The 17,342-nt window shown below is 40.5% G+C and overlaps 1 protein-coding gene across 1 annotated transcript; it reads left to right on the forward strand.

Annotated features, from left to right (window-relative positions):
- The first annotated feature begins 1,738 nt into the window (after positions 1–1,738).
- On the forward strand, positions 1,739–9,497 carry LOC135335223 (phenylalanine--tRNA ligase alpha subunit-like). Its single transcript, XM_064530643.1, is given in 7 exon segments — positions 1,739–1,980; positions 2,621–2,702; positions 4,475–4,480; positions 8,886–8,946; positions 8,948–8,991; positions 9,194–9,310; positions 9,452–9,497. Coding segments are annotated over 7 exon segments (549 nt in total). The 5' UTR covers positions 1,739–1,787.
- The last annotated feature ends 7,845 nt before the right edge of the window (positions 9,498–17,342 follow it).

A 17,342-nucleotide genomic window follows, 5' to 3' on the forward strand; every position in this document is an offset into this window, starting at 1 on the left:
ATCAGGTGACATACAAAATGTATTTTGGTTACTGTATAGCGCGATATTTTTGAGTCACTTATATTTCGTGGAATGGCCTCTAAAAGCATTTTGTTCATGGGGGTTGATTGCTTACTGGAAGCCATGGTTTTGTTTGAATGTTATTATAAATTATTACTTAACTTTGAGTCGTCATAACTTCAGTTTCAATAGAGTACCAGCACAATTATAAATGTAGTTTGTAGCCCTCTGTAATGTCTATCTAATGGTGTATTTAAATCAGTAGAGATAGAGAAAGTTATATTCTCTGAGAAAAGCCATGGCGAAACCAAATCGTCCTGTTTTATTACCAAATTTGAGTCGTCATAACTTGAGTTTCGATAGAGTACCAGTGCAAATATAATGTAGCCCTTTGTAATGTCTATCTAATGGTATGTTTAAATCAGTATAGAGATAAAGAAAGTTCTATTCTCTGAGAAAAGCCTAGCCTCGATCCCAGGCCGAGTTTTCGCTTTTATAACGGTTAGGCGAATAACTAGTCGAGGCTAAGAAAAGCCATGGTGAAACCAAATTGTAGGAATTCGGCCTGTTTTTAATTATAGCAGATAATAATATTTTCGTGGACTTAATTTTTGTGTATAGGATTGCTAACCAAATTAAGCCTCTCGAAAAATTCGTGCTATAATTATGGTAATAGTTACATCACCAAAGCAGTCAATTTTGTTTAAGTATTCTGCTTGTTCTGATCACCATAGCAGGGGTTGTGAGTGTACATGCATGTCTGTCTTATACATGAATTATGATGTATATATAATTATTAGCTAATGTATATGCAATAATGCTCTGAGCGAGCAATAGATTAACCTCTAACCCCACCCCCATTGCATTATGTGCTTATCAATTACAGTGAGGTCTCATACTGGGTGCTCTATTGTGCGGCAGTGCCGTATACCTGCTCAAGCTTTTCTATTAAAAGTCATTCGCAAACTTACACGATATATACGATTTCCACTCATTCTGTAATCTGCTCCTGGTAACTGCAGTGATGGTAATTTTGTGTGTGCATGCATTCTTATGTGGATTTTCATTATTGGTTAATTGTGCGTGTGTGGGCGTTGTTGGATTCTGGTATCTTAGCAGTGATGGATTTCTATTGAAGAAAGAAACCGTATACTACCAGAAATGTCTTAATTATATGCCTCGAGGCGTAGCCGCACGAGGGATACGATAAATGTCTGTCTATTCCAGCTGTAATTGCTCACTGTTACAATGCGACGAAAACTATAAGTCAATTTGTGTTAAGGTTGACCTTCATGATGTTGTTACTTGCGGTAACATGCGATATCATGGTATCTAGCTACTCAGCAACCAAAATCTGTGGCATAGCTACACCCTTTTATACAGCAATTATGCATTTGCCATTCCACTTGAATTCATTAATAGTTCTACCGTATCTAGCGGGTAGTTTCGGGGGGCCAAGTATTCGTGGTTGAGCAATATAGTATTTCGCCAGTTCGTGGATCTTATTTTCGCGATTGCTGCTTGCACTGCATCGATCAGCTGCATATTTAGGTCGTTTCATTCGTGGGTAAATATTCGTGGTCCATGCAGTGTTCAACCATGATCGAAAACAATGAATATTTTGCCCCCTCTGGAAATTATACCAGCTATAATACGGTAACGAAATGTCCACATCCTCATATCTCCCCCATGCACCCTCCTCTCTATAGATACCAGTGATTGAAAGCTGGGGGGAGGAAGCACAGAAGAACATCCTCCGCACACACACCACAGCCGTTAGTACTCGCATGCTCTACAAGATAGGACAGCAGGAGAAGTTTACTCCCGTCAAATACTTCTCTATCGATCATGTGTTTCGCAACGAGACACTGGATGCTACTCACCTGGCAGAGTTTCATCAGATTGAGGGAGTGGTGGCCGACTATAACCTAACACTGGGTGACCTCATAGGAGTGCTTAATGCTTTCTTCCGCAAAATCAGTGAGACCTGATCGATTATGTATGTTATGGGTGTGAGTGTCTTTACAAGTGCATGTATTAGTATAGGTATAGGGGGGGTGTGATTGCTCAAATCAGTTGACGTTAATAGCCTTATATGATAGTATTTAATTGTGCGGGTGCGTTATTGGCATGGTTTCAGGTTTGACGATAGGCTACAATGTTGTGGTTCATTGAATCCAGGCTGCCTTTCAGAAAACTCTAATGATAAGTTGCTATATATATAATTATGGCTCTGTTACAGTATTGTGAGGATCAAAGTGCATGCACATTACCTCCTCCATTACGCATGTCCCCTAACTACTGCTATACCCCAGTGCACATAGACTAAACGATGGTACTGTCAGTGTTCCACTCACTTTATACTGTGCTCGAGCAGCTATTCCTACCTGCGACACACCTGGTCACTATCATTGCACTGGTGTTACTATTAGGAGGATACATTAATGGTGGTCTTGAACGTCTGTCTAGGTCTAATGTCCTCCATAATTAATGTTCATTGTGCTCTATTTTTACTATCCATAGCTGAGTATGAAGATAATTGTTAAAGCTCGCAACAATCTTTTTAAACATCTACATTGAAAATGTTGGTGCATCCTTCTCTTTAACAATCATGTTACAGGCATCACTCAGCTCCGGTTCAAGCCTGCCTACAACCCTTACACTGAACCGAGCATGGAGGTATTTAGTTATCACCAAGGTCAGTGAATTGATATACATCATTGTATTGCCAAGGGGAAGTCTAAATCGTGAGCCAATCACTTTTCAACGATTGCATTTTGAAACTAGATCTGTTAATTGGCATGCACTGAATTACATGATTTTTCCTGGGGTATAGGCCTAAGGCCCTGATAAATTCTGCTTTCATTCTACTTGAAAAATGTGCCTGATATGTAGACAACATTAAATAAGACGTAGACATAAACACAGCAACATGCACAACATAATTAATTTGCCATGAAACGTCGTTATGCAAACTTAATATAGGCCTAATGATCTTTACCAAAAATGGACATTGATTCCGGTTTTAGACATGCACGTGTATTATGCTAAAATTATTCCGAGCATAATTTATCAGGGTCTCTCTCTAGAGAGGTGGGCGTATTTACCATCTGTTGTATTCATAATTATATAGAGTGCATGGCATCTCAGTGTGTATATATATAGGTGTTGCCTTTTCCTTAGTCATTCTGTGATTTGCATTTGTTTGCTTACTTTTAACCATTATAGTTGTGGTACTTGTTTTGATTGTGCTACACACTACACAGCTTCATCCTCTTCCCTGCGCTGCAGCCAGGTATACCTGCTAGATCCGCCCCTGGAAGCAGCAAAGGCCCACGATGATCAAATATGTTATCAGCAAGGTCAATTAACCTCGGAGCTGGAGATGGTCCACAACAACCCTGTGCCAATTTAATTTTACGCTTATAATTAGAGCTTATAGTTATAACTGTGTGTTAGATCTTAATAATCACTAGATATTCAACTGATGCAGCTTCCATAAAAATATATTATAAAGACTGTAAGGTTGTTATCACAATTTGATCAGCTTATTACAATTACATCGACTCATGATCATGACCATGCATACGTATAACAATACTCAAATTTTGATCCTGAAAAACGCTTATAATTAGTATAAATATATACGCCACTACTGCATGTAGTTCTAATCCTTGGCTGTTTGACATTTTGTAAACTCCTTGGCTATTTAAACATTGTGTACGTTTATTTCACATTCAATGAATACAGAATCATCTTGTGTGATATATCCACTCATTAGTTCCGCTTGAGATGCGATGTTTGGGCAGCCATACACAATATTTTTATCTGTATCGGGTTTTGCACATGTGGGGCTGTCTTGTGATCCAAGAGATCTGATGATGTCTCCGCCTCCAGTCTTGTTGATCACTTTGAACATTATCTGGTTGGGGAAAGGCCATTGAAGCTTACTATCGAATTCTCCTTTTATGATCATGAAGTTGAGTGACATGCTAGGTTCATTGTTGATGAGATCAAAACGCACGTTAAGACGTACTTTGTAGCGGCATCTCTCCAAAAAGAATGGCTGGCTGGAAAATGTTTTGCCCTTTTCAGTCAAAGACTCAACTATTTTCTGATTAACTTGTGAGATCTCAATCAGGATATTTCCATTGTCTGCTTTTTTTGCATGAAAGTCTCCAGCCAGTTGACTTTTCAAACTTCGATTTTGTTTACAAAGTGCAACATTTACTGCTCGTTCTATTCGTATTTTCTCTTCCAATTCGTTTCGATCTTTGGCCAATTTCATGAGTTGTGTTTTATTGACGGACAGACAAAGCTGTTGCTGTTTCTCACATTGTGATGAAAATGCTTTTCGAAAAGGTGATGCTCCTTCCAATTTCTTCGGACATTGTAAAGGTGATGCCAGTATACCAAAATGGTTATTCAACTTTGATTTCATATGTTCGTTGAGCTCAGATGTTGTCATCTGCAGCAAAAAGTAAGTAGATACGTATATTCAAAATTAATAGTCGTGTATATCTGTTATCCATAAAGATATTGACTAGATTAATAACAGGACCACCAATTAATTGTTTGCCCAAATGGGAAAGGTTCCTTTGAAAAGGTTTACACAACACAAAGCAAAATTAGTCTTACCCAGTAGAGGCCACTGCATGTGTGATTTTTGTCACTGTCAGATGAATTATTAAATTTGCACTGGATATAATTAACGCGTATAATTAATTATAGCTAACTCCATGTATCTACCATTCTGAATGATCATAGGCCCTACCAGCTACAGGTTATAGATCTACCATAGATATAGATATGGCCCTACAACTTGAAGTTTATATTGAACATGATCTCTACCATTTCCTGAGTACAGCCATATTCAGCAATCGGACAAGGACTGAGATGATATTTAGGATGGTCCACTTGATTCAATTTGTCATCACAATTTGACATTTTGCAAGATACTCGCGTACTCGCTGGCCAACAAGTACGTAGCTAGCTCAAATTATGTGGTAGGCGTATAATTATACAGGGGCATTCCCTGGGACAGTCCCCTATACAGTAAAACTGTACTACACATAATTATCGGTAGAGCAAACAATAACTATGAATAACTATATATACACCACAATGATTATGAATCAGCTACTATAATAATGGGTTGCAATTGAATTGAGGGAGTAATTAACATACACGTGTGGCAAATAAAGTAGTCCAGTACAAGACAGCATTCTAGAATACCTAAAGTTTCTGCCAAAGCCTCGGCTGGTCTGCAGCTTCTGAATAAACATCTTGTACTTCCTGATGTCGTTGTCAGTGACAGACCTCCTGGCAAACTTCATGGCCTCCTCAAAATGGTCCTTCCTGATCTCAGGAACACTCTCATCCTCTTCCATATCCTGTACGGGTAGAATGCACAGATAATTAAGTGAGATAGTTACTAACTTTAGTAGCACATTGCAACTGAACTTACCCCATATATATACCAAGGGTGTTAGATTACTCTCTAAGCTGTGCAAATCGTATTACTTACCAGCTTATCACAATTAATTAGAGTTGTTTTAGTACAACACGTACAAGAACAAGCGGAATCCCAGTGAAAGAAACAGTTAATATAAACATTGCTAATTCAGCTAAAACTATGTTAACCAAGGGAGGACAGAAAGGTGACCAGTCAACAAAGGACACGAAGTAAAATATTACTTTTCAACATAATAGTTATACCTCCATGGCCCTCTTTGGTTAACAAATAAAACATGTGCAGCTCATCCCAAATATGGCTAAGGTGCCACATGTCTACTGTGACTTAAGGCAAACAATATCCACTGACATCAGTTGGTTTCAGGTACAAGGAGCATGGGTATAGTAGGGAAGTCTCTATGTATCCCTTAATCTCTCCAAGCTATAAATTTGTTTGACAGCAACACTTAATACTTCACTTAGGCGAGGCACATAGCTTGTATAGTGAGTAGGAAGCTAACACAAAAGTTTAGTTCCTGTAGTCTATATACAGGCAACCAGTGAGTGTGCAGTATATGATATACCATTATGATAGTGTCATATAGTACTGGATCTGATTTAGCAAGTATTATGGTACCAAGAGAGATAAGGATCGAGAGAGCAATTTTTATACTAGGTGATGTCTACATGAATAATAATTATAGCAATGCATATTTTTATGCCGCAACATACACCTACAAAGTCAATCAAACATATCAAGCAATACACTGTCATGCATGTGATGTGGTTGTGGTATGACCTACACTACGAAGCCAATAAACGATTACACTTGTGTGTAGTCAGGAATGCAAGCATTGTGTGCATGGCTCGTATAATGAGTGCCAACAATAGAGCAGTGGGAGGTATTGATTAAACAGATGCAGTATAAGTGAACATGTGAGTATTGCCTCGGAGGAAAACACGTACCCGCTTCTAGGTGTATTCATAGGAACCTGATATACGAGCATCGATGCTTATACAAAGCATGTTCCATATTCTGTGAGGACATGTATAATTATGATCATATGGAGTTACGGCTACAGGCTACAAATTAAAACTATTGCCATTGGCTTTCATTCAGCTAAATTTTAACACACAATTAGGGTCAATTAGTACTAGAGTAATGTTGTTTATCTATTACACTGACAAGTTTAGGATTCCATGCTCATATCAGTTTGTCCCTAAGCGTGAACTCTAAAACAAACACAGTAACCTACAGTAAGCTTTACTGCAAACCATAAGTGCACACTAACACGCAATCCGTATTTCTTTTTGATTCTGTTAAGCTCTTTTATATATCCGCTTCAGGTATAACAGTACTTTCAAGTAATTAGCAGCTAACAATTAAGTATCAGTATCACTATGATTGATTTACAAGTGCACATCAAATGTGTATTATACGTAACGGCCCTGACCCTGGGGCTATAGCACACAACATGTGATTAAATTTGTGGTCTCTATGGTGATGAACATAACTGGGAGTATTAGATAGTGACACCAATAATCAGGTCATTCACATGTTAGCCAATGCATGTGTTCGACTGCAAGGAATGGTGTAGGAGGATTAATTGCACTCTAAGTAATAATGATATCGACACCTAAAGTAACCTGATGCCAAAAGCTTGATCCAAAGTACATCTCCTTATTAAAGCAGTTACTACTAAAGATATTCAGGGAACCAGACATTTTCTTGGGGGGGGGGGGGGGGGGAAGGTCTGGAGCTTTTACAACATTTCTGTTTGCTCTTAGAATGTTAATTAGTTAGAGACTTGTGACGTTGGAGGCTTAAAGAACGAGTAGACGTATTATATGCAATCTCGTGTTTCCAGTTTTATTGGGTTATCGCACGCAAGAGCATCCAGACCTATTCTCAGCTCTCCTTGATCCCCCCCCCCCCCTAAGGGATTTGGTCTGGCACCAGCACCCAGACTACTGTTGTTATGACGTTAACACATGCGCACCCAATGATAAAAGCGACTAAGTATAGCTATGTATCAACTATCGGCAGACGGTAAAAGGGATCCTGTATACATTGGGATCTATACCTGCGTTACAATTTATACAGAGCTTTGTACGGATAGATACATAAAATAGTCACAGTATGAATTATAGTCAATGGTGAAACTCACAATCTGTAGGCTCTATAGCTCTATAGCTGGCACCGACTGTTAACAGTGCCGGTTCCTTAATGTCAGCGGTTGGCACCCAGATCCAGAGACTCTGCATATAATATATGCACATGCTGTGGCGAGTATCTGCCCGGCGCGGCAGGAGCTAGCTAGCTAGGGTAAATAGGTAAAATTAATAGGTAAATATCATTAACTCCAACAAGTGCTAAACATTCGCACTTGTTCCCTTTAACGATACTTTCCAAATAATTTACTAGCCTCCTTTGCAGGTGTGCGGCCTGGGATCGAGGCTTGCAGTAGTTAGGTACAGACTAACATGTGGAAAGATTGGATTCTCTATGAAGTTCCAGTATGTTTATAATATTTCTGTACAGCGCATCTCTTGTGGGTTTGTGACTTGTCAGCTTTTACCTACGGTGGCCGGCCGAGAAGGGTCACCTGATACTGACTATCGCATGCTATCGCTCGTTGCCACAATTAACCGCGCACGGTTAGACAAGACACAAACTGGTGAGAACCGCCAGTAATTTTTCAAGTCAAGCTGTTCAGTCTGCACAAGGTCAACTAATGGATTAACGCAAGGTATTCTTTTTGTTAAAATGGCCATGGATGCATGTGAGTTGGATTGGTGCCTGCATGCCCGTAGATATGCTCATGCAATCTATGTGGTTTGTCTACATAGAGGTAATTCTTCTGAGTGCATGCATTAAGTTGCATTTGATCAAGGATCAATGAAGTGCAAGTAAGAATTTCTATATAATTCGTGGATTTGCAAGCTTTGTTCTCGAGTTTTATTCCTAGTTTTGCTTATAATTATACTTGGAATGCCATTGCAACCTTTTCAGAAGAGTGTGTAGAAAAACTTGTCCATGGAGTATTGCTACTCTACTTAATAGTTAGCTCTGCACTAGAACGCTAGCTATGGTAGCTGCAAGAGTGAGAAGAGAGCTGATGTAGCCATTAATTTTAGACTTGGACTTTTAGCATCGATCCTTTTTGACAACAATCATGGCCGATCATTACCCACTCTTTAAGTTTGTCTGTGATTCCAGATTCTGCCTGCATGCAGCAAAAATGCAAAAATGTATTAGTAAAAGCTATTGCTAATAGCTAGTAGCTTTATGTTATGTAGCTTTGACACCTCCATTGAGGCATCAGCACCCGCGGTGCTTTCATTGTGCTGGCATTAAATATCATAGGTATTCCTGCATGAAACAACATGTCATTCCCTCATCCTTCCCTCATCCTTCCTCCTGCATGCAGGGCTCAAGAAGTGGGTAACTCCGGTGTGTTCAGACCAGAGATGCTCCTCCCCATGGGACTCCCCCGAGGATATCACCATCATTGCCTGGGGGTTCTCTCTAGAGAGGTGGGTGGGCAAAGCTTCGAATTAGTAGCTGTTTCTGAGGTACTTAATTATTAAATTTGTACTACAGCGGTTTTCAAAGCATTCTAGTAAGATTTGTGTGGCTATAAGATAGTTATCGGATAAATTTGTGGAGAGCCGGCCTTGTTTGTTGTGTAGTGTGTATAGCCTATGAAGACATCATTGTCCTGGTGAATCTCCTCAGGTCAGGTATAGAGACAATAGACGACACAGTACAAGCTCTGTTAATGAAGATAGGGAAGGAAGAGGTAGCGAGTGATCAGTTGAAGGAGTTTAAGAAGAGGAAGCTCATAAACAATGAGTGAGGGCCCTGGGGTAGTCGTAATGGCCGCTTGTTGAGAGCAATTGATATGGATGAAGGGCTAGCCACCTTCAAAAGGTTGTGCATACTATACCACCTATTCACCCCCCTTCACCACCACACACACACACACACATTTAGGTGTGATAATGTGCCTCATAGTGATGAAAGGAAGCCACTCAAATAGCCAAACAAGATGTCAACCTCACACAGGAAATGATCCAAAGGTAATCACAACACTCTGCATTTATCTCCAGTACGTGTATTGTGCCAATAGTTACTAATTGGCCTGATTATGCAGTGGTAGGTGGAAGGACAAGAGTTTCAAGGAGTACAAATTTGATGGCCTGGGTGTGTCCCCCTCCACTGGTCACCTCTACCCCTGCTCAAGGTCCGCACTGAGATCAGGAAGATCTTCTTGGAGATGAGCTATAGGTACACTGGAAAAGAATACAGTGTGTAATAGTATATTTCCCAGTAAACATGTTCATCATAATATAATTGTGTGTATTTAATAGCAATAGCTTGTAGCTTTATGTCATGTAGGTTTGGCACATCCACCGAGTCATCAGCACCTGCGGTGCTTTCATTAGCAGTTGTAGATATGCCCACATGCATGCACATGCATGCACTGGTCAGTGTACTGGTGTATATGGTCGAAACCATGTAGTAAATATTCCCACCACACCACTTTGATGGACAATGGCTACATCCTCACTTCAAGGACATCTCTATATAGATTGTTTTGTATAAGAGGATGCATATAGCAGATGTTGGTGGATGTGGGCTACTACATGTATGCACTTGCACTGCCTGTGTTGTTAATATTTGCTATTATTGGGCATGCATGCTGTGTGTGTGTTTCGTCTATAAAGCATTGCCATGCACAGTCTCTCAGCGCTCTTGTCACAAGCTGTAAATTGAGCTGGAGGTGAGTCTAAAAGTACCTGCAATGCAGTTATATAAATAAGTGTACTTAGCGTAGGTATCTTCAGGCTGTATTTAAGTATCTGTGTTACGTATTTTAATATGCCATGTCGATTTAATTCGTTGGTGTACGAGGCTTTGTTACTCCATTGTTTGTTCACGTGATTGTGTGCTCTTGGACTAGAACTCACTATACACTCCTAACCCCTGTAGGTATATACCAGCATCTCAACAATGGCTACCGTCCTCTCAATGAAGTCCCTGGAGGAGCTCTGTCTCACTCACGTAGCAATGACACTGGAGCAATACTCGACTGACTCTCTGTCACTACTGCATAAAGGTTTCAGATTACAGCTACTCCACAAGATACCAATTATTGATATTTGTCGACTGGAAGATACCAAGTTCATCTCGGGGATCGATATGCAAGCAATCTGGATGGAGCTTCACAGAGAGTACTTACGTGCAAGTGTTTACGACTCAAGTTTGGACTGGAGAGAATCATTTTTTAGAAGACTCTTCTCTGCCATTGTTAGAGGGGAGCGTCCATACGGACATTTTTATGTAGATCGAAAGGAAAATCATACTATAGCGTTTGGCCGTCGATTGGAGGAAATTGTTGGCGAGTATATTAAAGTGGACTTTGTAAATTTTTTAGTGGTAGTAAAGCGCGAAATTCCAGTGACATTTTCTGGGGAAGATGTTGTAAATTTGATCAATGGCCCAGTATATCGTGGTAAGGCATACAGTGTTCTTTGTCGGGCTAAACAGTTTGTCCCACCTCGACACGCAAAGTTCTTCTCTGAAGGAAGCCGCTACTTACCAGACTCTACTGCACTGAAGCTGATCACTGAGAATTAATTGTCACTATCGACCAAAAGAGTTCACTGTTGATGTAGTAAGCAGTACATTTGCTTTCAATTTGATGCCCCAAAAAGTTAATTGTTTGAGGAATTGTTTCAAAAAGGTCGAGTCTTTAACTATTCAAGGATACATTGAACAAAGCCAAAGACCAACCGCGATTATTCATGGAGCTAGGTATGGAGAGTGTAAGGACGTTGCTCGCTGTACTCTTCACTTGATACCCAATCCAAAATTTACCAGTCTCACAATTGGGCTCAGTCCCACTGAGAATGTAATAGATACAATAACGCCACCTCTGACTGCTTATGGTGGCTTAACGGAACTCACTCTTCAAGCTTACGGTAATGTTTCTCCGGATTTTCAAAAGCTAAGTTCGATAACTGAACACCAACCTTCACTTCACACTGTGTCAATATTGGTTGGTATAGGAATGGTAAGGCGACCTCAGAGTAATATCGTTTCTTGTGCCCCAACGTTATCTGAAAAGCATTTCATTTCTTGGCTTCAAACATGTTTCAAGAAACCATTGTTGCAAGACCTAAAGCTCTCACTTGAACCAGCATATTTGAAGTTTCTTATCCGGGTGCTTACTGATTTTCTTTCGACACCATGCTCACACGAACAAACTCTCACTATCCGATGTGATCTCGAAGAGTTGCCCCCAATTTTGCCCCCCAGACCTCCTTGTGTTTTTAAATCAGGACCGCCTCTCCCTCCAAATCATCCTACATTGCGGACACCACCACTATCCCCTAAACCAATCCATTCAAGTGAATCCAGTGACGTTCCCACCACGCCCATTCATCAGTTTGACGATGCTTGCACTATGAAGTACAAATGTTTGACCTTTGATTATTGTAGGATTGGCCATTTGTTTGCTAAAGCTTTCATGGAACTTGCCCCTTTGAAGCTTAAAAATAATATGTCGATTCTTAAAGGAAGCCTAAAAAATCAATACTCCTCTGAATTTCTCTCACAGCTTGCCCAACATCCGCTCATTGAAATGGAGTCACTAGAATTGGAGCTTGACAAGAATGAGTTGTCTACTTTTGACTCCATACTGCAAAAGAAGTCGTTGAAATTTGTAACTGTTACATGTTCTGATCGCTGTTTTACCATGTTTTCTGACATTGCTTTACGCCAAAGTTTTAAGATTAAGACGATAGTTGAGACTCCTAAAAACAGAGTCATGTTCACTCTTTCTAGAAATTGATTTTCGTTCCATTGATCTATTCACACCCTTTATAAGAAGTAACTTTATAGTTTTTTAGTTTCACCTTTCTGGTGTTTATGATTATTGTATATCTACCTGTGTTGTATCTGCATGTATCCCTTTCCTTGCCATTCGTGAAATCTGGAACAGGAGCGTCTTTAGGTCCATCAATTAGTGTGGATCCGGCCTCACCACGCCTCCATGTCATTCTATTAGTCTAGATCCGGCTAGCAATTCTAGCTGGGACTCCCAGTTCTAGCTCCTTTTGTTTAGCGTGTCAGAGACTGGGAGAAGATGATTGGCACTCCCTGGCTCCTTTGGATGTACAGCTGTCCAGATCCCTACAACTTGACCAGTGCCCTTCGATCGGCCAAAAAAGACTTTTTCTCAAATCTCGCCAAAAACATCCACTCTCCAAAGGACTTTTGGTCTGCATATCACAAACTGTCACCAAACCATCAGAGGATTCCACCCCAGATAACTCTCAAACACCACTCAGCAGAAAAACCTATTGAAAAGGCGAATCTTTTTAACAATTTTTTTGCATCTTGTTTCTCTAAACCATCACAGCCGCTGCCTATCCCATCACCAACCACTCAAGCAGTGTCCCTTCTATCCATACACTGCTCTGTTTTAGAGGTAGAACAACAACTACTACACTACAAACAAAAGACTGCTTCTGGACCAGATGGAATCTCTAGCATTATGTTAAGGAACACTGCCAGCTCCATAGCACCCCAACTGTCTACACTCTTCAACCTATCCCTCAGTCAAGGAAAAGTCCCCTCGGCCTGGAAAGTCTCAAATGTAACCCCAATTCACAAAGCTGGTGATAAATCTGATGTCTCTAACTATAGACCAATTTCATTACTGTCCTTAATATCGAAGGTTCTCGAGAGAATTGTTCACAATCAAATATCACTTCATTTAACATCAAACAAACTTCTCTCCAACAACCAATTTGGTTTCAGGTCAGGATTTTCAACTCAGGATGCACTACTGACTGTCACAAACGACTGGCACCAATTACTATCAAAAAACAGACAAGTAGGAGCAGTTTTCTTTGATATTCGTAAAGCATTCGACTCTGTCCCCCACAATCAGATCATTAAGTCACTCTCAAAACATGGTATCTCGGGTCCACTGCTAACTTGGCTCTCAGACTACCTATCAAACAGAAGTCAGAGAGTCGTCCTGGAAGGTGCATCCTCAACACCGTGCCGTGTAACGTCTGGAGTCCCTCAAGGCTCTATTCTGGGACCCCTACTGTTCATTATATTCATGGACTCGCTGAATGAAATAAAGCTCTGCCCCGGAACCAAGCTAATCCTATATGCTGATGACATCCTCCTTTACAGGCCAGTAATTTCAGATAACGATCTCACTCAGCTCCAGCAGGATATTAATGCAGTTCACAACTGGACTATACAACATGGTCTCCTTCTAAACAACAAAAAAACCAATGTTCTACCCATCACAAGATCTATGAATGCGATCCCACTCACCCTCTCTATTTCAAACCAGCAAATCCCCATTGTGGAATGTTTCAAGTACCTCGGCGTCACCATCTCTAAGAATCTGTCCTGGTCTCAGCACATTACTAACACTGTGAGGACATCCAAACAACAACTGGGATTGCTCCACAGGAAGTTAAAAGATGCATCACAGCAATCAAAGCATACAATTTACAGGAGCACTGTACTACCCAAACTTGAATACTGCGCCGCAGTATGGGACCCCCATCAATCAACACTCACCAAGAAACTGGAGAACACCCAATCATTTGCCTGCAAAATCATAACCAAAGAATGGAAATCTGACTATACTTCTCTACTTAACAAACTCCAACTCAAATCTCTTAAAGACCGCAGGAATATCCAAAAACTTAAAGTATGCTTCAAAATCATCAACAACAAATCCTGTATTCCTCCCTCTGTCTTCTCACCCCACCCATCCCCTTCCCCCCGTCATCCGCACAGCCAAATACTCTTTATACCACATGTGGGCACCTCATCCCACAAACATTCCTTTTTTCTGGATGTAATACCAAAATGGAATTCTTTACCACCAGAAGTTATCAACAGCTCCTCTGATTCATCATTTAAATCGAACCTCAGTAGCTTTTTGTGTAATAATTATTATAATTAGCCGTAGCTCCTGTTTTATTTCTCTGTTTTTGTGTTGTCCAGGGGAAGTCTTCACACTAGCCATCTGAGCTACCTGACCTACCCTTATGCATACCTTGGTTTTGCATAAAAATTTCTTAAATAAAAAAAAAAAAAAAAAAAAGAACATACCCTCCATTCTGACGAGTTATCAGTGCATAGGGTGCTTACTAGATTCTTGCCAGCCAGTACAGTTCAAGCTACACACAGCACCGCTCAACTATTCTCTACCCCATTATCTAGCTAAATCTGGTCCAACTAGACAGCAGACACAGCTAGTTAATTCAGTAAAGCCAGGGGTAGCCCTACTTCTACGGTTGTTCAGTACCCACGGTAACAATTCCTCTGGGCTGGGCTAACTAGTTGAGCCACGCCTCACAATTCTCAAGGCTAGGTACATGTCTCTGTCTAGCTGCTTCTTCAGCTTCTTGCTCAGTTTTGTGGCTTAGAGAAAGGCCAGCTACTCAGGGGGAAGAGTCCAGATGAAAGTCTGGCAGCCAGGTGACGTCCAAACGGTCAGTTATTCTTTCCACCAACTTTTTAATCTAGTCTAGTCCTGCTTGCACTGCTACTACTGCTACTGCTACTCTTCCTACTACTACTGCTGCTACTCTTCCTAGCTAGTCAAAGGTTTCTTTTTTTTTTTTTTTTTTTTATAACTACATATGCACAAAGAGACATCAAAGCTTACATCAAAGGACACAGATTTTTAGCCTACTTGACTGATAAGGCGGTTACCTAGACTACAGTTTGTTTGTCAGGGAGGAGCTCACATACAACTTCATCTAATTCATCATAACGATTCCTTACCCATTGTTGTAATTTCTACAACAGATTGCCAAGGAAAGAGGTATAGGAATTTGATAAAGTTTGTAAGGAATTTGATAAAGTTTGTACATACCAGACTCCATGACTAAGATTGTTATCTTAACCTCGTATGTGCATATTCATATATTGTGTGGGTGGAAGCATCATGTGGGAATTGACGACCATATTCGGTATTTGCTGTGTCTGCTATCTCTAGGACTAACTTCCAACATTAGCAAGTGATTTACTATAGCTGTAAATTGGAGTTAGCATACAGTTGTAACTTGTTAGGGCATTGAATAATTATGTATTAGTGTGCTGGAATAATTATAGCTACGTTTTATTTGTGTAAGTGCTTATATTATTACAGCTTTATGGTGAGATGTGTTCTAGGCAGCTAGTGCCAGGTTTTTAGTGGGGATGGAGGTGTTCTAGTTATGTATCGCATTTGTGTACATATATTGTAGTGTATGTATTTATGTAGGAGTCTCAACAATGGCTACCATCCTCTCAATGAAGTCCCTGGAGGAGCTGTGTCTCACTCACGTAGCAATGACAATGGAGCAATACTCGACTGACTCTCTGTCACTACTGCCTAAAGGTTTCAGATTACAGCTACTCCACAAGATATCAATTATTGACGTTTGTCGACTGGAAGATACCAAATTCACCACGGGGATTGATATGATGTCTGTTTGGGTGGAGATTTACCAACAGTACATAGGTATAAATCGTTACAATCCACGTTTAGACTCGAGAGAATCATTTTTTAGGCAACTTTTCATTGTTATTATTAGAGGGGAGCGGCCATACGGATATTGTCAGGTGCAAAGTCGGAGGGCAAGGCAAACTCCGTGGATTGGTAGCAACATGAACGAAGATTGTCCTGTTAGCGAGTATAAAGTGGACGTTGTTAACTTTTTGGTGGCAGTAAAACGCGAAGTTCCAGTTGTAACTACACAAAGTCTGTATAGAAAAGTTGATTCTACAATACCCGCCACGAAGTGACTTTAGTAAAAGGCCCAGTACCTCCTGGTAAGGCTTACCATTAAGCTTGTCGGGCTAAACAGTTTGTACCACCTCGATACACAAAGTTTTTCTCTGAAGGAAGCTGCTACTTACCAGACTCTACTGCACTGGAGCTGATTACTGAGAAATGTCACTATCGACCGAAAAAGCTCGTTTTTGTCTTACAAAGGTTCAATACATTTGTTCTCAATTTGAAGCAAGAATTAAGCAGTGTCGATTGTTTGAGGGATTGTTTCAAAGATGTTGAGTCTCTAACCATTATTAGGCAAAGGGAAAGTGCGAGAATTGAAAGTGAGGAAGTTATTAGCTGTGCTCCTGACCTGAAACTTTTAGCAGCCAACCCCAAGCTGACGAGCCTTACAATAAATGACGACAATATAATAGATATCATTACACCAGCTCTGACTGCTAATGGTGGCCTAAAGGAACTAACTCTCAACACTAATGTTTCTCCTGATTTTCAGAAACTTGCTGAGATGACCGAACACCAACCTTTACTTCACTCTGTGTCATTGTCGGTCACCTGTTTATTTTTTGATCCAGTTTCTATTTATACCCCCAGAAAGGGTTCCAAGACACATTTCATTTCTTGGCTTCAAGCATGTTTCAGAAACCCATCGTTGCAAGACTTAAAACTAAAGCTCAACACATCATCTCCAGAGTTACCTCTCCAAGCCGTCATTGTTTTTCTGTCAACACCATGCTCACACCAGCAAACTCTCACCTTGCAAATCCTCGGAGAATATGCGTCAAAAGCTATCGAACCATCCCCTAAACCTCCTGCACCACTTCACAAACCCTTAAAAAATACAACACTCCTGAGTATACCTAGTGACGTTCCCACCTCACGTGTTCATCAGTTCGACAATGCTTGCAATCTGAAATACAAATGCCTGACCTTTGATTTTTGTTCGGTCCACGCTTCCTTCACTAAAGCTTTCTTGACACTGGCCCCTTTGATGCTCAAGCATATAAGTCTTAATGGAGTCTCGTTAATTGCCACTGAATTCTTCTCCCAGCTTGCCCA

This window comes from Halichondria panicea, chromosome 4 (genome assembly GCF_963675165.1).
Source record: "Halichondria panicea chromosome 4, odHalPani1.1, whole genome shotgun sequence".
NCBI lineage: Eukaryota > Metazoa > Porifera > Demospongiae > Suberitida > Halichondriidae > Halichondria > Halichondria panicea.